General features: G+C 44.5%; 1 gene segment (V, D, J or C); it reads left to right on the forward strand.

Annotated features, from left to right (window-relative positions):
* The first annotated feature begins 12,186 nt into the window (after nt 1–12,186).
* LOC117310758 (immunoglobulin heavy variable 3-23-like) lies at nt 12,187–12,691 on the forward strand. The segment is given in 2 exon segments: nt 12,187–12,271; nt 12,375–12,691. Coding segments are annotated over 2 exon segments (363 nt in total).
* The last annotated feature ends 10,352 nt before the right edge of the window (nt 12,692–23,043 follow it).

Here is a 23,043-nt window from a genome sequence, read left to right on the forward strand (position 1 = left end):
TTTGTCTAAACATATAAAAGCTGCCTGCTTTGGTCCCTTCTGGGTCCATTTCTATGGCACGTCCATGCCTATGGTTAAAATGGTTTTCTTTTCTCCTGTTATTCTGTCTTTGTTAGTTTTATTATCAGTCCAGCCTCAGGAACTCAGGAGGGGCAGAGGAGGAGAATTCCCTCCTGACAAATCCAAGTTGTCTTCGCTTCAGCCTCACGCTGTACAACCTCTTAGGAACCTCAGTCCTCACGGCCACTGTCACTCTGCTGACATCACCTTGCCAGGTGTGTTCTTCTGGCATCTCTTTTCTGCATTTCCATCTCACCATTCGCTATTTCTTCAAATCGGTGTGACATTTCAGTGTCCATTGTCTGGATGTATACAGTTTACTAGTCATTCCCTATGAAAGGACATTTTGATTTTTACCAAATTTCAGCAGATATCAATAAAGCTAACTAAGCATCGTGGGCAGCGTTTTCTCTGGACTAAAGTCTTACTGTCTTTCAGATACATACAAAGGAGCACTACTGCTGAAATATAGAAACGGGTATGTTTAGTTTTGTAGGAATCCCCCAAAATGTCTCCCAAGGTGCACCCCGTTCTGCATCCCCACCACCTGTGAATGGACCACCTGCTGCTTCACATCCTGCAGGTGTTTAAGGTTCTCAGAGTCCTGATCTGATCCACTCTGGTAAGTTTTCAGGGATATGTCCTTGTTCGGAATGCCACTTCCCTGTGACATATGTTCTCTCACAGCCTTATTTGCAAACACTTTGTCTTATTGGTCAGGTGTCTGTTCAGTATTTTAGCCCATTTTTTAATCCTTTTGTTTCTTTCTTATGGTTGAGTTTAAGGCTTCTTGGTACATATTAGATAACAATCAGATATACTAGATATGTCTTTTGCAGATATTTTCTGCCAATTTCTAGTTTGCCTCTGGGTAAATTTTAAATGTATTTTTTTTTTGCTTCTCAATTATTACTTGTTGTGTTTCTATTACAATGAAAAGTGAAGTTAAACTTTCACTTCCTAAGCCATGGGAACTTCATGTGGGAACATGCCACAGTACACTCAAAGCCCTCTTTCAGATACCACAAGGAGGGAATGGGAAAACAGAGGCGGGACTTCTTCAGAGATGCTCTTCTGGAAAAGTAGAAATGTACCAACGTACCCTCCTTCCTGTGTTGCTGGTGAGAACTGTGCTGCGTGTCCACAGAGACACAGATCCTTGATGAGAGAGTGAGATTTCATCAGTTAGAGTGACGGTTTCCTAACAATAAATTTTACCCGTGACGGATCTGAGTTTATCTATGATTGTAACGTGAGTGATTCAATGTATTTAGCAATGGTTGAAAACACAATCAATACCTTGAATTATTATTATTAATTTTAATTTATGTTGCCCCAGAGAAGAGTTTGACAATTACAATTTCAGTAACACATTTCCATTACTTTGACTTATACTTCTTAAATTTTAGATACCTTGTTGTTTCATAATAAATGTTTCATTACATCCCTCACATTTGAAACTGGATTCCAAGTGGACCTAGAAGATGTAATGTGAGGATAGCGAATGTCTCTACAGTCAGTAACATCTAAGACAACTAATTTAATATCACACGAGGGCATTGCTGTTTTCCAAGTATACTTCCTGCTGCTTCTTTTCTCAATGATTCCAACAAACATACTAAATGACCTAAACCATCTGTCCTCAATGTTTCTGAAGTCCACACTTCATTCTGAGCTTATATTCTCAAGATTTTATAAGGGAAAACACAGAGACCATCAGAAGGACCTGTCTACGTGGCCCCATGAACCCACCACCATCAGCTCTTCTCCCTCCCATCACAATGTTCAGGCCCTCTTGCTGTGAACATCACTGGTAAACTGCAAACAAGATGACTGAAATCTCCCCACTTCATTTCCCATCACCCACTGGGCATCTGTAATGGATATTCCCTCCAGCATTACCATATGATCTGGTCTCCAGACATAATTCCCTCCAATTTTCTCCACAAAGGAAAAATAACTTTTTTTTACTCCTGGTGAACTAACACATTTTTCCTAGGGTTAACAACACATCCCCACCCACTGAAACATAAAGAAACCTGTTATATATCCTTCTATGTTAACATGAATTTAGATGGATCTCCTCTAATCCACCAGTTCAAGAAGGGCAGGTCAGATGCTGGGGCATCTGTACAAATGCAGGCCCTTCTTCCACCTGCTGAATAATGGGCCCACCTGGTTCGAGGTTTTAGATGCCATCCCTTCCGCTTCCCTACCCCACAGCGTATCAGCTCAATTTTCAGGTCCTGACAACAGGGTCCAGACTTGTCCACTGATTCTTGCCCATATCACTGTGATTGGCTCTCCTATTATCAACATTCAAGGAGGCAGATTCTTTAGAATTTAATTTACTCTGCAAATATTATTGGGAAAGCTAGAAGAAGTATCGTACTGTGTTCATGAAATAGTATGGAGTAAATAACTTCTCACAGACGGCAGGCTCGACACCAGTCAGTGTACAGGTGATATCACTGGGCTGAGGGAGAGCTGACCTGCCCCAGACCCACAGGTGTGACCTCTCAGGGCAGGAGTGGAGCCAGGGCTACATGTACCGGGTGTCAGTCAGAGATGGGGACTCACATTGGTCTTTCTGTTTCCCAGGAGAAGTAACATCACTGATGACACTGAGGTCAACATTCAGCCCCCCTGGCAACCCCAATATAAATTTCAGACATACCATTACCATCGTGATCCGCAGTTTACATCCTTGCAGACTGAAATGCAGATGGTGAGGCCACATCCTCAGTACCCACAGCGAGATGTGATGGAGCTGTGCTCTGCTCTCCAGCACCACTTACTGATGTGACCTCAGGCACAGTCCCAGGACTCACTGACCCAGGGACTCGGGAGAGCTGCTTTCAGGTGGACTTTTCAAGGGAACCTGCTTCCTGAGGTGGGAACTTTCCTCTGACTCTGACACCCTCATACTCTGCAAGCCATTCACTGTGAAGGTTTACTTCCAAGAATCATGCATGTTCTCTCACCCAGTGCAGTGGGAACTGTGTTCCCTGAGCTCCAATGTCACTGGCTGTGACAGAGTTACAAATGAACACTTCTACAAGGAGTGAGTCTGTGCACTGTGACCGGGTCAACTGCCCAGCATGTTGGAGTCCTGAGGAGCTTCCAGGAGCTGTCTGTTCTTAGACCTTGCTAACCCTGGGGATTCCTCAACGTCCACATGCAAGGAAGGAGCCCTGAAGCTAACAGTGTTCCTGCAGACAGTCAGCTGTGCACAGGAAACACGCAGCTCAGGCTACTGTCCATGTCAGCAGTGCTGGGATCCATGACCATCTCAGCAAGAATGACTACCTTGTCCACAAAATAAACGGTGTGTTTAGTTGTTAAGAGTAAATCCACCTCCAGAGCAACTCTTGATAACATTTAAACTGTTTCAGGTGAGGAAATGTTCACCCAAGTTAAGGGAAACACGAAATCCGTTGTGAATTATGATAAACATTAAATTTTACCTGACTTTGTCTGAATTCAATGTCATTATGACATGTATGGTTTGTCTCAAGTACTTGCGCATCCAGGAAATAAACAGGAGGTAATGCAGAAAGGAAAAAGCAAGAGTCTGCGTCTGACATCTTGGAGGACCCAGAATGTGTGATGGGTATTTATGTGAAATGTATGCCTCCACGGGACTAAAGTCTATCCCCAAACCTGCCGTTAATCCTTGAGCACAGCTGACTTCCTGACTAGCCCTTCAGCATCATTTCATTCCTGGACACAGAGACCCCAGGCATAGGGAGGGGACGCCAGGTGGGGCTGAGTTCTCTGAGGGCACAGTCAGCACCCTCCTCAGGTGGAGCCAAGAGACTGGGACCTCCCTTCACTACTTTCTGCTTTTTATAGACTGGTCCCTCCCATATGCAAACATCCCCTTATGTCACAAGGTGAAAACAAAGTACCAGTTCACTTAAATTCGGGTTTCTCCTCATGATTGAATAGATTTTCTGGGCTTCATGAATCTCATCTGCAAGAAGATGAATCCACTGTGGTTCTTCCTCTTTCTGGTGTCAGCTCCCAGAGGTGAGTGTCTCAGGGATTCACGTGAACACATGGGGAAGCTGCATCTGAGCCCATGAGTCACCGTGGTTCTCTCTGTCCACAGGTGCCCTGTCCCAGGTGCAGCTGCAGGAGTCGGGACCCAGCCTGGTGAAGCCCTCACAGACCCTCTCCCTCACCTGCACTGTCTCTGGATTCTCATTAACCAGCTATGGTGTAGCCTGGGTCCGACAGCCTCCAGGAAAGGGGCTGGAGTGGGTTGGAGGGATATATGGTGGTGGTGGAAGCACAAATTATAACCCAACTCTTAAGTCCCGGCTCAGCATCACCAGGGACACCTCCAAGAGCCAAGTCTACTTATCGCTGAGCAGCCTGACAACTGAGGACACAGCCGTGTATTACTGTGCGAGAGACACAGTGAGGGGAAGTCAGTGTGAGCCCAGACACAAACCTCCCTGCACAGAGGCCCGTAACCACCAGGGGACGCAGAGGACCCACGAAGTGCAGGGCTGAGGCCTGGGGCAGCAGCAGATAAGGGCTGGGAGGAAATTCTTGTTAGAACTTGTGCTTTCCTCTTCCTGCCCAGGATCTCCACCAGAGACCCTGTTCTGTATCCTAATGTTTCTTTGTTGTGGATTTTGCGGAGTCTGGAAAATTTTGTGTGCATGTACTTATTTTCTTAATTTTTATTTTTATTATAGTTGTGTATATATATTCTCATATGCACAGACACATATAATACTCAAGAATTAAGGTTTTTTATCATTTCTTTATTTACCTTTTTCTCAAAGGAGCTCAGAACAACCCTGGGGCTCACCATAATGTTCAATTTCAGCCTGAAGTTCGTGAAACTTGTAAATATCCGAAGAGTGCACATGAGATTTTTAAACAGTATTAGTTGTTGTTTGGTTTTTGTACCTGTGGAAGGAAGAGACACCCCGTCCTGCTTTCAGGCAACCTGCACAAGCATTCTGAAGTCTGCAGCAGGCAGTGGTACAGACTCTAACGCCAGAGTGCTCCAATACTGCACGTGCAATTATCCTCGTTACTCACAGATTCCAAATCTGCACATTCACCTACTTCTAGCTTTTATGAGCACCCAAAATAAATACTGTCATTTTCTGCTCATTCACGGACATTTACAATGTGGCCGGTTGTTTGAATCACCCAACACACTCATACACACACAAACACACATACACACATGCGCGCACACACACACACACACGCACACACACACACAGACACACATTCCCAGCTGAGGTCAGTCAAGGTGATGCTCTCTTCATGTTTCAACTCCCGTCATGTAATTGAGCACTTTCTGGGGTCAAATTAGTGCCATGCTTTTCACATTTCTGTGATTCTTGGCGATTGTTTAAAGTAGTCCCAGGCATAGGGCTGAGGAACAGTCTAGTGTCCCTACGCACAAATGGCTGTGAGTGGACTTAGGGAAAATGTACATGAGACATCAGCTTCATTCAGGCATGCGTTATATGGCCATGGGTGGTGAAATGATACTCATGTCTCCAATATGCAGCTCACCCAAAACCTGAAGACAAACTCGCTGCTGCATATGGGATGCAGCCTTGGAAACTTGCCTTAATTCCAAATACAGCCTGGCAAGTGGGGGCTTATGGCCAAGAAGACGGTGGGGTGGAGTGGACTGGAAATTATTAAGAGAAGAAATACAAGCTAAGGGAATTCTGGTTACATAGACTCAAAAGGATTCTTGCTAAAGGGCGACCAGGGTGGTCAGATACCATGTGGGTGATGGGAGGTTTGAAGGATTTGATCCAATATTGACGGTGATCAGAGTTCAAGGGTAGGGGATCCTCATTATTCTCACTTAGCAGAGCTCTTGACAAAACCTGGCCATGCACATATAAACACAGAAGCCCACAGGTCAAGACTAGTTGAGAAGAGAATTGCAAGGAGCCTGTTGGCTAAGGGGTGGTCAGGGGTCTTTGTCACACTTAAGAAGAGGAATAATGAACATACAAGTAAACCTGGGATGCACACAGACACACATAGAAAAGACCATCGGAGGACTCAGTGAGAAGACGTCCATCTGCAAGCAAAGGAGAAAGGGCTGAGAAGGACCCAAACCTGCTGACACCGTGACCTTAGACTTCTTGCCTCCAGGTCTGAGAGGAATCCATTGCTGTTGTTTAATCCACCCAGTCTGTTATTCTGTAATGGCCACACTAGCCAACGAGTACACCTATAATATAGACGCAGATAGACATATATGGAAATGTAAGTATCGTACTGGAAAAGAAACATCACCCATTCTTCAGAGGTGACATGAAGCGGTGTCCACCCTGGATCTCAGCCAGCACCCTCCTCCACAGCCCTAGAGAAGGACCAGCCGGGACCATCTTTATATGGAGACGTGCTTCCACCTGCACATCACATCCGGGCTCAAGGGGAAAGCACAGCACCTGTGCTACTCAGAGTCAGGCTTCTCATCTTCACTGACATAACTCTCTGAAAGTCAAAGCATTGATCAAAATGAGCATGAAAATCTTCTGGTCATTCCTCCTATTGCTGGCATCCCTCAACTGTGAGCATCTCCTGGGTCTGAGGAAGGTGGAGTTATGGGGTGACATCTGTGAACTGGATGTCTCCTTGTTTCCCCTTCGCCAGGTGTCGTGTCCCAGGTGCCGGTGCAGGAATCGGGCCCAGGACTGTGGAAGACCCTCTCCCTTACCCGCTCAGTCTCTGGATTCTCCATCACAAACAGTGCTGGCTGCTGGGACTGGATCCCTCAGCCCCCAGGGAAAGCGCTGAGGAGACTGGGGTGCTTTGGTTCCGGGAAATAGCACAGCATACAAGATGTCTCTCCAGAAATGACTCTCCACCTCCAGAGACAGCTCACAAATTCAGTTTTCCCTGCAGCTCAGCTCCGTGATGACCTAGGACACAGCCCTGTGTTACTGTCCCAGTTGGTTCAGTGAGAAGTCAGGATGAATCCAGACAAGACCCTCCCTGCAGGGGCCGCTCCAACCACCAGGGGGCGCTCAGGGTCATCTGGAAACAAGAGGACCCATTTCAGGGTAGGTGCAGAGGTTGGGATGGAGGGATTCTCTCTCAGAAGCTGTGGTTTCTCCACTGGACCATTGCCGCCCTTGAAAGCCTCATCCACAGTGATTACAGGAAACTTTCTTGTTTCTAAACTTGAGACGTTTTTCATGGAGTCAGGCTTGTCTGTCTTTCCCCATCTATCTTTGGAAGAGCTGCACAGATATTTTCTTCTTGAGACCTTTACTTGAAGATTAGGTTACTACTTTCTGTTATTAGTTGTCAAGTTTTTAATCGTTTAATGACATAGATAATTTTTACTGTTGAACTTTAAATCTGCTCTCCACCAGATGGATTCCATCAGATGGATTTCCAATTCCTCTCATCCTGACAACCTCTCTAGTCCTGTCTGATGCAATGCCTTTCACTTGAATAGAATGAGTCATGTTGATATTTGGAAATTGATGTCCATACAGCACTGCAGGCATTCTCTGCTCGGGGGACCTTTGGAAATGTCGGGACACAGGCTGGGCTGTAACATGTGAGCTGTGTTGCCTGCACCTTGTTATCTAGTGATTGATAATAGAAATTTAGATAAAATAGAAAGATAGATAAAAGGGAACAGGAACAGGTATATCATCATCGTATGGAAAATAACCATAAAAACTGACTACATAATCCATTTTTAGCGAGTGGTAAAGGCTCGAAGGTGTAAAGATGATACAAGCACCCGTATGAAGTTATTTGAATAAACATAAATATTGAAACAAATTTGGTAAATACTTTTCTAGCGCACTCCTCAATCCCATGGTGTCTGGTTTTCTCTCTAAGAAATTGACAAATATATTCCAATTGGCGGCCACTGGCATCCTTCCAGCAAGCGGATGAGGGGCCTTTTGCTCTACATCATCCCCAATCTTTGAATTGCTTATTAGTTTGCCTTTAACTGTTGTAATAAGTGGGTAGCAGTATCTCGTCATGGTGTTATTTTATGTTTCCTTAATGAAGAATCTTGTTCAAACCTTTTATCTCTTCTTTGCGGAAGTATCTTCAGATCACTGGCACAGGGTTCATTATTTTCACTTTTTGTTACTGTTGTTGAGCTGTGAATTTGCTGTATATTCATGATACAAGTCCTTTATAAATATGATATTAGAAAGCACATTCTCCAAGTCTGTGCCTAATTCTCTTCTCAGTGGAGTTATTGTTACTCTTGCTGTTGTTGTTTTCAGCACAGAATTTTTAATGGGTACAGAGGAGCTCCCATGAGGAGCTCTTTCAGATTGTCTCCTTTATCCTCTTTACAGGCACCCATCCATTGGTGTGAACACTTCCTTACTTTCTGGTGCCACAAGAATCTGCAGGATAAGCATGTGTATTCTCTTCTGTGGCCCTGGAATGAGCCAGGCCTCACATGAGTCGTGGATCCTTTTCTGGAGAATAGCATTAGCAACCAGAAGGGTGGGTATTAGGACACTAATGCTGGTTTCCTGTCCACTGGCGGCATTACCTCTAGACCCATAAGCTAATAGACCTTGGAAATATGTCTGTGTGCTCTACCCCACGTATACACACACATGTCTGCAACTAGCTCTGTATCTCACCTTCTGACCTGTGTGAAGGTAAAAGTGAGATCATTCTTACATCTCCGATCCTAGTGCAACATCACTTGGGGAAATCCAGCCTTTCCCCCTTGCTTCTCTGTTACTTTCCATCCAACAGTGAGATGCCTGGCTCCACCGATGCCATCCAGCTACTAATTGTTCAATTCCACATGCACAGTAGTAACAGAATTCTTAGCCGGATTCCTGATGAAACTACCGTTATCCACCGGGTTCTAGTGCTTACGTGTAGTGCTTACAACTTAGCCTTCAGACACCACACATTGCCAAGTGACTTGGGTCAAAACCTATTTCTCCACCTTCTTCAGACATGTTAATTGTTAATATTAATTGTTTACATGTTAATGTTACATGTTAATGTAAATGTTTACATGTTAATTGTTGATGTTAATTGTTAACATGTTAATTAACATGTTAATATGTTAATTCAAAAATTCACTAAAATATGAGGTATCACCTGTACAGTGTGCATCGTTCCATCCTTGAGTCTCTGACTTATAGATGAAATTTATATTTATATTCAATAAGGTTCACTCTTTCTCCTATTACTATATATATTTTGACAAGTTCATAGTGCAATGTTTCCACCACTGCAATTTCATAGAGAAGAATTTCACTATCCTGAAATATTGCCCATGTTTCACATATCAAACATCTTCTCCCCAATTCCTGCTAAATGCTCATCTGCTTGCTTTATATATAGACTGAAGTTTTCCCAAATGTGAAATAGGTGAAATTGAAAGTTTTCAGACCGAATTTTTAAATAGCAATATGCATTTAGGATTCCCTCATGTCCTTTCGTGGTATAATAGTTTAATATTTAGATTGCTGAATACAATTCTACAGCATGGATACGTCACGCATTGTTTATGTACTAATTTATGGAAGAACGTATTTGTGGCTTCCATTTTTTCTCAATTGTAAATAAAGAGGTCACAATAATTCATGGACAGCCAATGATGGAGCTCTGAGTTTCAAGTCAGTTATGTAAATGTTACGAGCATGACTTCTGGGGTCTTATATTAAGCTCTGTCTAGGTGTGTGAGTGACTGCATGGAGGATGGGCTCTGATGCAGAGACCACTCAGCTGAGCCAGGCATCGTGCTGAAAGGATGTCAGAGCCCAAGCAATGTCCACACGAGGTGGACCCAAGGCCCAGCCCTCAGACCCGGTTGAGCCCCCAGCCTACAGTCAGGGTCACCCTCCCTTACACGTGAGTGTGCATCACAGGAGCAGGTCCTGTAGCTGAACTTGAGCCTCTCACAGCGACCCTGTATGGGGCAGGGTGGGCTTCTCCTCCAGGCCCGCCCTAAGCAGAGACGGTGAACAAAATAAAGAGCTGCTGTCAGTAGAAACTGTCAGGGGTTGTGGCAGGGTTTTGTCCGTCATTCAGCACCTAGAACATAATTGTTCATTCCCCCGTGTGATCCTATTCCATATGTGGTAAGTATATGGCACAGTGGGACTGGATGAGGGGTCAAAGGCCACACTGTGAGCGGAGATGCTATGAAACAGTGCAGATCCAAGTCCAGGGCCAAGGTCCTCCCCAGGATGCAGGAGGACCTAAGAGCTCAGGCAGGAATCCTGGGCTGTCCCAGGTAGGAAGACACACCTGTGCGGATAGAAAGGTAACACCATCTGACTCACACTTTAGCAGGACCACGCTGACACTGGCGAGGTAGTTACTTAGGAGACGTTGGGACACTATTAAACCCTAACCACACTTGACTTCAAGGCAAACATTTCTAGTTTAATCTTGTAGTAGTTTTTGTTCCATTCAGCAGCCTATGGCAACATTAACAATCTTAGTCTTTGTTATTCTGTGAGCACTTGTCTCTCTCCAAGATTTAAATTTGCTGCTGTCTTCGTTCTATAATTATCTGATATATTGGTGAGATTTTGATAATGTGCAACTTGCCCCATTTTGAGGCTGTTTTAAGAACACTAAATAAGAAGGATTTTCTCAGCTTCTCATCTCTCTGCGTCTCCAAGACGAGTATCAGCTTTATCGTAACACCCAGAAACTGGAAAGAGTTCCAATATCACACATCAGCTTAATAAATAAGCCAATCATGCTATGATCATTCTTGAAATGCAACCTGTTATTAAAACCAAGGATTCTTGATGCACACAAAAACATGAGAGTATTGGGCTTCCCTGGTGGCGCAGTGGTTGAGAGTCTGCCTGCTGTTGCAGGGGACACGGGTTCGAGCCCTTGTCCGGGATGATCCCACGTGCCGCGGAGCGACTGGGCCCGTGAGCCACAACTACTGAGCCTGCGCGTCTGGAGCCTGTGCTCCGCAACAAGAGAGGCCGCGATAGTGACAGGCCTGCGCACCGCCATGAAGAGTGGCCCCCGCTTGCCACAACTAGAGAAAGCCCTCGCACAGAAACGAAGACCCAACACAGCAAAAATTAATTAATTAATAAACTCCTACCCCAAACATCTAAAAAAAATAATAATAATAATAAAAAAATAAAGATAGTGAGACTTTTAAAAAAAAACAAAACATGAGAGTATTCACAAATATTTGTGCTGAGTAAAATAAGCGATAACAATAAATATATATATTTTTTTTTGTTTTGAACATATATTATGTTCCCACTTTTATAAATTCTAGAAAATGAAAAGTAACCTGCAGTAAAAAGGGAAGATCAACGGTGATGAGGGGACAGGATGGAAGATAACAAGGGACACGAAGGAGGAAACCCAGAAACTACTGAAAATTATAGAGGAATCGATTTTTCTCTCCTGATAATGCTTATGCCTCCGTCAGTATTCATCACAGTGTTCATTCTGAGTGTGTGCGCTTTGTTACATGTCAAGAACCTCATTAAAGTAATTACAAATGAAGAAATGCATGACTTGGGAGGGAAGGAGTGAAGGGAAGATACTGAAACATAAGAGACTCTTGAAAATACTTCTCATCAACGCTGACCCCCTCCATATATTTTAGGTAAACACGAGAAAAGTGCAAAGTCATCATGACCTCATTACAGGAGGGGGATCTGCAAACCTCACCCGGAAACTCCAACTCTGTCCCCTAGTAGGTTCCAGGGAGCAGCCTGGCCCAGAGCTCAGGTGCAGATGCTGGATCTAACGGTCACCCCATGTTTCTCCTTGGACACTACACACACCCTCCATTCCTCTGGGTGTAGTTTACACTCCTAATATGAGGGTAACAATGACAGCTACATCATGGGATGTGAGTGCATATGTAAGATGATATATGGGTCTTAAGGGTTTACTCCGGAACAATCACACAATGAAAGTTATATTTCCCAGTTGCTATCAACACCACAAAATCCAAGACTCTCACACCTGCTCTGAGACCCTGCCCTTTCTGAGGACATTCAACGACATAGCCTCTTATATACTAGAAGGTCATGCAAATAGGGTCCTTCCGCTGCTGATATAAAGCAGCCCCAGCCCTGACCCTGCAGCTCTGGGAGAGGAGCTCCAGCCCCGGATTCCCACGTGCTCCCATTCAGGGCTCAGGACAGAACACTCACCATGGACTTTGGGCTGAGCTGGGTTGTCCTTGTGGCTATTTTACAAGGTAATTTATGGAGAGCAAGAGATACTGAGATGTGAGTGGATGTGAGTGAGGGAATCAGTGGATGTGTGACAGTCTCCTGACCAGGATGTCTCTGTGTTTGCAGGTGTCCAGTGTGAGGTGCAGCTGGTGGAGTCTGGGGGAGGCTTGGTGAAGCCTGGGGGGTCTCTGCGACTCTCCTGTGCAGCCTCTGGATTCACCTTCAGTAGCTATAGCATGAGCTGGGTCCGCCAGGCTCCAGGGAAGGGGCTGGAGTGGATCTCAGTTATTAGTTGGAACGGTGGTAGCACATACTATGCAGACTCTGTGAAGGGCCGATTCACCATCTCCAGAGACAACTCCAAGAACACGCTGTATCTGCAAATGAACAGCCTGAGATCTGAGGACACGGCCGTGTATTACTGTGCGAAAGATACACAGTGAGGGGAAGTCAGTGTGAGCCCAGACACAAACCTCCTTGCAGGGAGACAGGAGGGGGGATGCAGGGGGCACTCAGGACATACAACTGGGTGTTTCAGCCGCAGGAGCAGGTGCAGATGGTAGTTAAGGGCTGCTTTCCTCTAAGGGTCTGGGGTTTCCTCTCCATATACCAGTTTTCCCTGGGGAACCTCTCTGTACTCATCCATGGTTCTTGACTTACACATTCAGTCTCTCAATTACAAAGACTTTTCGAAATAGGAGAATAAGTGACATATATGAAAGTCCGAGACTCAAAGTTATATATTCAGGTTTTCCCTTGTCTAACTCTTGTCTAAATAGACCCATTTCAATACTGTCCCAGCGGATGTATAAACAGTTAAACATACTCTTCCTTCCTGATTGTGGTATCTCAGCCCTGCCCTACTGTAGACAGCTGTCCCTGCCAGGATGCTGGCTGTTGACTTGCCTGCTAACCTCTTGTATGAGAAGCATAAATACGCCGAGCAGCTATGGATCCTCAGTGGGTCGCTGGGAAAGATGCCAGTTAGAGGGGACGTGGGTGGGGGTGTTTCTACATGTGCTCCTTGCTATATAGAATCCCTATATGCTTATATAAGACCTGCATCCTGTTCTAGTGAGCAGTTTATTTTATGTCAAATATTCATCATCAAAGCTATTACCAATAGGAAAATATTTAGTTGGTAGGGAAAGGTTATAGTCAGGTGGATAATAACATGAATTTTCAGAAGCTGCTGAGAACAAGTCTATTCTCCTTTCTTCACCACAGCATCTTACGTGAGCACTAAAATGAAGGAAAATCACTCAGGTTCTCATTCCACGAAGAGTCCTGCAGACCTACAGGCAGGCCCACCTCTGTCCAGGAACCTTTGCAGGGGACGCCAGGTCCAGGGTGGAGAAGCCCAGGCCTCGACGGGAGGTCTCCCTGTGTCCTGATGTGTGCTCTCCAGCACATCACGTGCCAATTCCAGGCTGCAGTTTAGCTTCACATCTGTAGGATTCAAGTAAATCGTTACCTACATCACATGCTTGGTGTGCATATGTAGAAACAAAATAATAAAAGAGGCCCTGAGTGTTGGCGCCCAGGGTAGGGCACCCGAAAATATGCCTCAAAGTGACTTAAGACAGAGCCAGTGCAGAGGGACATTCTGACCTTCCTCCCTGTCACCCTGAAGCAAGAAATAAACCTCCCATGTGAAAGGTGCCCTCTCTGTACCTGGTGGTGGAAGTGAAATGGTCCTTTACCGCATATCTTCTGCCTGCCTTTTTCTGTGCCAAAATTTTACCCTAAGAGTAAGTTAACTCAGAGAAGTGAGAAAATCTAGAAAGGAACGACGTGGCCAACAAAACGAAGTAATAATAGTTTAGTCATTAAGCAAATCAAGGACCTTTAGTTCCTCCTCAAGGGCTATAGATAATATTCTTGTCCATGTCCCATGAGCCGTCTTATAGATACTGAAACTCCCACCAGGAGGAAGAAGTTAACTCCATGATGACCAGACTGTAGCCATGACATAAACTGCCACAATTGCAAGAATTGGCCTCAAGAAATGGGAACAAACTGACCCTGGACCTGAAGATTAACTCTATTTAAAACAATCAAGAGGAGGCTGATCAGACCACCACATGACCAACTGCAAGACGACTGTCACAGCTGACTCTGCCGTTTCTGCCCGTAGCCCCTCCTTCCGCCTGTAAAAGTGTTTTCCCATAGATTCTCCGTGCACGATGGCCTTTGGAGAGAACTCGCTCCCGCACCCCCCGGTTTAGGCAGTCAAAATAAAGCAAACTTTCCTTTCTACCAACGTTGCCTCTTTATTGGCTTTTCAGCACCGAGCAGCCAGACCCTGCTTTCCATTGCAGAGGGACACTCTTATCACCAGGAATGGGAATTCAGGCCTGGAACCTTTATGAACAAACCTTGCTCCTTCTTTAATGACTACGCCAGCCCATACCCTGCTTAGGTTCTTCACTAATTGAGCTCCCAAAGCGCACATTGCCTCCTTCTACCAGTTCCTCACAAATATTGCATCTTTGTCTAAACATATAAAAGCTGCCTGCTTTGGTCCCTTCTGGGTCCATTTCTATGGCACGTCCATGCCTATGGTTAAAATGGTTTTCTTTTCTCCTGTTATTCTGTCTTTGTTAGTTTTATTATCAGCCCAGCCTCAGGAACTCAGGAGGGGCAGAAGAGGAGAATTCCCTCCTGACAAATCCAAGTTGTCTTCGCTTCAGCCTCACGCTGTACAACCTCTTAGGAACCTCAGTCCTCACGGCCACTGTCACTCTGCTGACATCACCTTGCCAGGTGTGTTCTTCTGGCATCTCTTTTCTGCATTTCCATCTCACCATTCGCTATTTCTTCAAATCGGTGTGACATTTCAGTGTCCATGTCTGGATGTATAGAGTTTATTAGTCATTCCCTATGAAAGGACATTTTGATTTTTACCAAATTTCAACAGATATCAATAAAGCTAACTAAGCATCGTGGGCAGCGTTTTCTCTGGACTAAAGTCTTACTGTCTTTCAGATACATACAAAGGAGCACTACTGCTGAAATATAGAAACGGGTATGTTTAGTTTTGTAGGAATCCCCCAAAATGTCTCCCAAGGTGCACCCCGTTCTGCATCCCCACCACCTGTGAATGGACCACCTGCTGCTTCACATCCTGCAGGTGTTTAAGGTTCTCAGAGTCCTGATCTGATCCACTCTGGTAAGTTTTCAGGGATATGTCCTTGTTCGGAATGCCACTTCCCTGTGACATATGTTCTCCCACAGCCTTATTTGCAAACACTTTGTCTTATTGGTCAGGTGTCTGTTAAGTATTTTAGCCCATTTTTTAATCCTTTTGTTTCTTTCTTATGGTTGAGTTTAAGGCTTCTTGGTACATATTAGATAACAATCAGATATACTAGATATGTCTTTGCAGATATTTTCTGCCAACTTCTAGCTTGCCTCTGGGTAAATTTTAAATGTATTTTTTTTGCTTCTCAATTATTACTTGTTGTGTTTCTATTACAATGAAAAGTGAAGTTAAACTTTCACTTCCTAAGCCATGGGAACTTCATGTGGGAACATGTCACAGTACACTCAACGCCTCATTCAGATACCACAAGGAGGGAATGAGAAAACAGAGGGGGGACTTCTTCAGAGATGCTCTTCTGGAAAAGTAGAAATGTACCAACATACCCTCCTTCCTGTGTTGCTGGTGAGAACTGTGCTGCGTGTCCACAGAGACACAGATCCTTGATGAGAGAGTGAGATTTCATCAGTTAGAATGACGGTTTCCTAACAATAAATTTTACCCGTGATGGATCTCAGTTTATGAATGATTGTAACTTGAATTATTCAATGGATTTAGCAAAGGTTGAAACAAAATCAATACCTTGAATTATTATTATAAATTTTAATTTATGTTGCCCCAGAGAAGAGTTGGACAATTACAATTTCAGTAACACACTTCCATTACTTTGACTTATACTTCTTAAATTTTAGATACCTTGTTGTTTCATAATAAATGTTTCATCTGCATCCCTTACATTTGAAGCTGGATTCCAAGTGGATCTAGAAGATAAAATGTGAGGATAGCGAATGTCTCTACATTCAGTAACATCTAAGGCAACTAATTTAATATCACACGAGGGCATTGCTGATTTCCAGTATACTTCCTGCTGCTTCTTTTCTCAATGATTCCACAAACATACTAAATGACTTAAACCATCTGTCCTCAATGTTCCTGAAGTCCACACCTCATTCTGAGCTTATATTCTCAAGATTTTATAAGGGAAAACACAGAGACCATCAGAAGGACCTGTCTACGTGTTCCCATGAAGCCACCACCATCAGCCCTTCTCCCTCCCATCACAAATGTTCAGGCCCTCTTGCTGTGAACATCACTGGTAAACTGCAAACAAGATGACTGAAATCTCCCCACTTCATTTCCCATCACCCACTGGGCATCTGTAATGGATATTCCCTCCAGCATTACCATATGATCTGGTCTCCAGACATAATTCCCTCCAATTTTCTCCACAAAGGAAAAATAACTTTTTTTTACTCCTGGTGAACTAACACATTTTTCCTAGGGTTAAATAGACCCTAACAACACATCCCCACCCACTGAAACATAAAGAAACCTGTTATATATCCTTCTATGTTAACATGAATTTAGATGGATCTCCTCTAATCCACCAGTTCAAGAAGGGCAGGTCAGATGCTGGGGCATCTGTACAAATGCAGGCCCTTCTTCCACCTGCTGAATAATGGGCCCACCTGGTTCTAGGTTTTAGATGCCATCCCTTCCGCTTCCCTACCCCACAGCGTATCAGCTCAATTTTCAGGTCCTGACAACAAGGTCCAGATTTGTCCTGTGATTCTTGCCCATATCACTGTGATTGGCTCTCCTATTATCGACACTCAAGCAGGCAGATTCTTTAGTATTTCATTTACTCTGCAAATATTATTGGGAAAGCTACAAGAAGTATCGTACTCTGTTCATGAAATAGTATGGAGTAAATAACTTCTCACAGACGGCAGGCTCGACATCAGTCAGTGTACAGGTGATATCACTGGGCTGAGGGAGAGCTGACCTGCCCCAGACCCACAGGTGTGACCTCTCAGGGCAGGAGTGGAGCAAGGGCTACATGTACAGGATGTCAGTCAGAGATGGGGACTCACATTGGTCTTTCTGGTTCCCAGGAGATATAACATCACTGATGACACTGTCAACATCCAACACCCCTGGCAACCCCACTATAAATTTCAGACATACCTTTACCATCGTGATCCCCAATTTACATCCTTGCAGACTGAAATGCAGATGGTGAGGCCACATCCTCAGTGCCCACAGTGAGATGGGATGGAGCTGTGCTCTGCTCTCCAGCACCATTTACTTATATGACCTCAGGCACAGTCCCAGGACTCACTGACCCAGGGACTCTGGAGAGCTGCTCTCAGGTGGACTTTTCAAAAGAACCTTCTTCCTGAAGTGGGAGCTTTCCTATGACCATGACACCCTCATACTCTGCAAGCCATTCACTGTGAAGGTTTACTTCCAAGATTCATGCATGTTCTCTCACCCAGCACATTGGGAACTGTGTTCCGTGAGCTCCAATGTCACTTGCTGTGACAGGGAGAGTAAAAATGAACACTTCTAGAAGGAGTGAGTCTGTGCACTGTGACCAGGTCACCTGCCCAGCATGTTGGAGTCCTGAGGAGCTTCCAGGAGCTGTCTGTTCTTAGGCCTTGCTAGCCCTGGGGATTCGTCAACGTCCACCCACAAGGAAGGAGCCCTGAAGCTTGCGGTGTTCCTGCAGACACTCAGCTGTGCACAGGAAACACGCAGCTCAGGCTACTGACCATGTCAGCAGTGCTGGGATCCATGACCATCTCAGCAAGAATGACTATCTTGTCCACAAAATACACGGTGTGTTTAGTTGTTATGAGTAAATCCACCTCCAGAGCAAGTCTTGATAATATTTAAACTGTTTCAGGTGAAGAAATGCTCACCCAAGTTAAGGGGAAAATGAGCTCTGTTGTGAATTATGATAAACATTAAATTTTACCTGACTTTGTCTGAATTCAATGTCATTATGACATGTATGGTTTGTCTCAAGTACTTGCGCATCCAGGAAATAAACAGGAGGTAATGCAGAAAGGAAAAAGCAAGAGTCTGCGTCTGACATCTTGGAGGACCCAGAATGTGTGATGGGTATTTATGTGAAATGTATGCCTCCACGGGACTAAAGTCTATCCCCAAACCTGCCGTTAATCCTTGAGCACAGCTGACTTCCTGACTAGCCCTTCAGCATCATTTCATTCCTGGACACAGAGTCCCCAGGCATAGGGAGGGGACCCCAGGTGGGGCTGAGTTCTCTGAAGGCACAGTCAGCACCCTCCTCAGGTGGAGCCCCAGAGACTGGGACCTCCCTTCACTACTTTCCGATTTTTATAGCCTGGTCCCTCCCATATGCAAACATCCCCTTATGTCACAAGGTGAAAACAAAGTACCAGTTCACTTAAATTCGGGTTTCTCCTCATGCTTGAAGAGAATTTCTGGGCTTCAGGAATCTCATCTGCAAGAAGATGAATCCACTGTGGTTCTTCCTCTTCCTGGTGTCAGCTCCCAGAGGTGAGTTTCTCAGGGATTCAGACGTGAACGCATGGCGAAGCTGCATCTGAGCCCATGAGTCACCGTTGTTCTCTCTGTCCACAGGTGTCCTGTCGCAGGTGCAGCTGCAGGAGTCGGGACCCAGCCTGGTGAAGCCCTCACAGACCCTCTCCCTCACCTGCACTGTCTCTGGATTCTCATTAACCAGCACTGCTGTAGCCTGGGTCCGGCAGCCTCCAGGAAAGGGGCTGGAGTGGGTTGGGGGCATATATGGTGGTGGAAGCGCATATTATAACCCAACTCTTAAGTCCCGGCTCAGCATCACCAGGGACACCTCCAAGAGCCAAGTCTACTTATCGCTGAGCAGCCTGACAACTGAGGACACAGCCGTGTATTACTGTGTGAGAAACACAGTGAGGGGAAGTCAGTGTGAGCCCAGACACAAACCTCCCTGCACGGAGGTCCGTTACCACGAGGGGGCGCGCAGGACCCAACAAGTACAGGGCTGAGGCCTGTGGCAGGTGCAGAGCGGGGCTGAGAGGGAATTCTTGTTAGAACCTGTACTTTCCCCTTCCAGCCCAGGACCTCTACCAGAGACCCTGTTCTGTATCCTAATGTTTCTTTGTTGTGGATTATGAAGTGTCTAGAAAATTTTGTGTGCATGTACATATTTGCTGAATTTTTATTTTTATTATAGTTGTGTATAAATATACTCATATGTGCACACACATATAATACTCAAGAATTAAGGTTGTTTTTCATTTCTTTATTTACCTTTTTCTCAAAGGAGCTCAGAACAACCCTGCGGCTCACCATAATGTTCAATTTGAGCCTGAAGTTCGTGAAACTTGTAAATATCCTGAGAGCGCACATGAGACTTTTAAACCGTATTAATTGTTGTTTTGCTCTTGTAGATGTGGAAGGAGAGACACCCCGTCCTGCTTTCAGGCAACCTGCACAAGCATTCTGAAGTCTGCAGCAGGCAGTGTTACAGACTCTAACGCCAGAGTGCTCCAATACTGCACGTGCAATTATCCTCGTTATTCACAGATTCCAAATCTGCAAATTCACCTACTTCTAGCTTTTATGAGCACCCAAAATAAATACTGTCATTTTCTGGTCATTCCCGGACATTAAGAATGTGGCCAGTTGTTTGAATCAGGCAACACACATGCGCGCACACACACACACACACACACACACATTCCCAGCTGAGGTCAGTCAAGGTGATGCTCTCTTTGCTTGTTTCAACTCCCATCCTGTAATTGAGCACTTTTTGGGGTCAAATTAGTGCCATGCTTTTCACATTTCTGTGATTCTTGGCGATTGTTTAAAGTAGTCCCAGGCATAGGGCTGAGGAACAGTCTAGTGTCCCTACGCACAAATGGCTGTGAGTGGACTTAGGGAAAATGTACATGAGACATCAGCTTCATTCAGGCATGCGTTATATGGCCATGGGTGGTGAAGTGATACTCATGTTTCCAATATAAAGTTCATCCAAAACCTGAAGACAAAACTCGCTGCTGCATATGGGATGCAGCCTTGGAAACTTGCCTTAATTCCAAATACAGCCTGGCAAGTGGGGGCTTATGGCCAAGAAGAGAGTGTGGTGGAGTGGACTGGAAATTATTAAGAGAAGAAATACAAGCTAAGGGGATTCTGGTTACATAGACTCAAAAGGATTCTTGCTAAAGGGCGACCAGGGTGATCAGATAACATATGGATGATAGGGGTTTGAAGGATTTGATCAAATATTCATGGTGATCAGAGTTCAAGGGTAGGGGATCCTCATTATTCTCACTTAGCAGGGCACTTGACAAAACCTGCTCATGCAAATATAAACACAGAAGCCCACAGGTCATGACTAGCTGAGAAGAGAATTACAAGGATCCTGTTGGCTAATGTGTGGTCAAGTGTCTATGTTACACTTAAGCAGAGAAATATTGAACACACAAAGAAATCAGGGATGCACACACGAGAGAGACAGAGAGAGAGAGAGAGAGAGAGAGAGAGAGAAAGAACAGACCATCTGAGGATTCAGTGAGAAAAGGTCCACATGCAAGCAAAGGGCAAAGGCCTGAGAAGAACCCAAACTTGCTGACGCCATGACCTTAAACTTCTATCCTCCAGGGCTGAGAGGAATCCATTTCTGTTGTTTAAGCTGCACAAACTGTTTTTATGTAATGACCACACTAGATGATTATACACAGGTGTTATAGAAGCAGATAGACAAATATGGAAATGTAAGTATCATTTTGGAAAAGAAAAATCACCCATCCTCATGGGGAGACTAGATGATCATCCCCCAAAAGACATAAAAGTGCCCACTGTAACATTCTTTAGAATTCATAATAGGGTGTGGAATGTTGCCGGATAAATTTTCAGAAATATTTCCTCATGACACCTTTATTTGAAATTTAGGTCACTACCTACTCTTATTAGTTGTCCAGTTTTTAATTGTTTAATGACATAAGTGATTCTTCTGTTGAACTTCAAATCTACTTCCAGCTTCAGATGGATTTCCAAGTTCTTTTAGCATGAAAAATCTCCCCAGTCCTGTTTGATGCAATACCTTTCACTGGAATAGTATGAGTATTGTTTGTATTTGGAATTTGATGTCCATATAACACTGGAGTCATTTTCTCCCCTAGAGGACATTTGGAAATATCTGGACACGGGTTGGGCTGTAACATGTGGGCTGTGCTGTCAGTACCTAGTTACCTAGTGGGTAGAGTCCATCTGTGCTGACACACATCCTACAATGCACACGACATTATGAGCCACGTGCAAGTCCCCAGTAAAAATGGAGAGAATAACTCTTTTATCAAGGGAAAAAGGGACTTGAAAGGGCTATAGAGAACTGGGTCCGTGGTTTTTCGGGAACACACTGCATCCAGGAAAGAGACATTCGGATATGAAAGCCCAGAACAGGTTCAGGTGTCTATGTGTCATTCAAAGACTGGTTCACAATGAAGAGCACGTCCTCTCGGGGCTGGTGCCTCAATGGGAGGACCTCTGTCTGCACAGGGTTTAGGGACACAGCAAGGGATGCTTGTCCTCAAACAAGGGTGAGGATGTGGGCTCTCAGCCTCCCACTGGGCATGATTCATAGGTCATCAATCTGCTCCTTTATACAATGGTCCATGTACTGAGTACAAAATTTTAGCTTCATGCATTTGCAAATGAGCTGATGTGTCTTAGGTCAAATATGGACATTCTGAGCCCTGGAAGCATCGCCCAACATCCACACTACCTCTTCCACAGAAGCCTATAAATCCTTTTTTTTCTCTTTGTACATGAAAATAAAGGAAACGCTTTAGGGGGATTAGCTGAAAATCATGGTGATAAATATCGACCCATATTTAACAGTTAGACTCAGTAGCAAAAGGACTTCCAACTTGTATGCAAGCTATTTCAGCAACTGTTCTCTGATGTAAAACTACTGAAGAAATATTGATGGAATCTCCTCTGACTATTTATGCCCCTCACTTGGTTGAGTCTCTTATAAACCCCTGCCACACTCAGCACTATTCTGTAAATCAATCAGCCTCCTATGAAGTATTATCACTATCTACACCTAATATTACCCTAGTTTAGTGTAATAACCTTATCCCTGCAACTTTGTTTACAGCACCACAGGAAGAAAAAGACTACGAGTGCATGTTATTAACAGATTAAATTCTTTCTCTTAGGAGTGACTTACAAGAAGCTCTCATTGACAATGCTGGTCTAATTTGGATTAGAGATGGGTCCTAATTAAAATATAAATGAGCACGTTACTGAGCTGTGTATGCAGTAACTTCCACAGTGGACATAACTGAAAGCTCTTATTTACCAGAAATTAAGTCAGCACAACAAGTTGACTTGATTGCTTTCACTTGAGCTTGTCCACTAGCTAAAGACCAGATAGCAAATATCTATACTGACAGCCGTTTTGCCTTTGGAGTTGTGGTGAAAACTCTGAAATGTTATGGCAACAACAAGGCTTTTTAACCTCCTCAGGAGGGCCCAGTAAAAGTGAAAAACATGTTGCAGAGTTATTAAATGCTGTACAATTGCCAAAACTGTTAGCAATTATTAAAACGCCGTGACATTCCCAATCTAAGACTATGGAAGCTAAAGGAAATCAGCTTGCTGATGCTGCCACCAACCAAGCAGCTCTAAATAATCCTCTGTCCAGTCTCGAGAATGTCCACTGCTCTCTGTTAACCCTGCCAACTCAATAAA

Source organism: Tursiops truncatus, chromosome 2, assembly GCF_011762595.2.
Source record: "Tursiops truncatus isolate mTurTru1 chromosome 2, mTurTru1.mat.Y, whole genome shotgun sequence".
Classification (NCBI taxonomy): Eukaryota; Metazoa; Chordata; class Mammalia; order Artiodactyla; family Delphinidae; genus Tursiops; species Tursiops truncatus.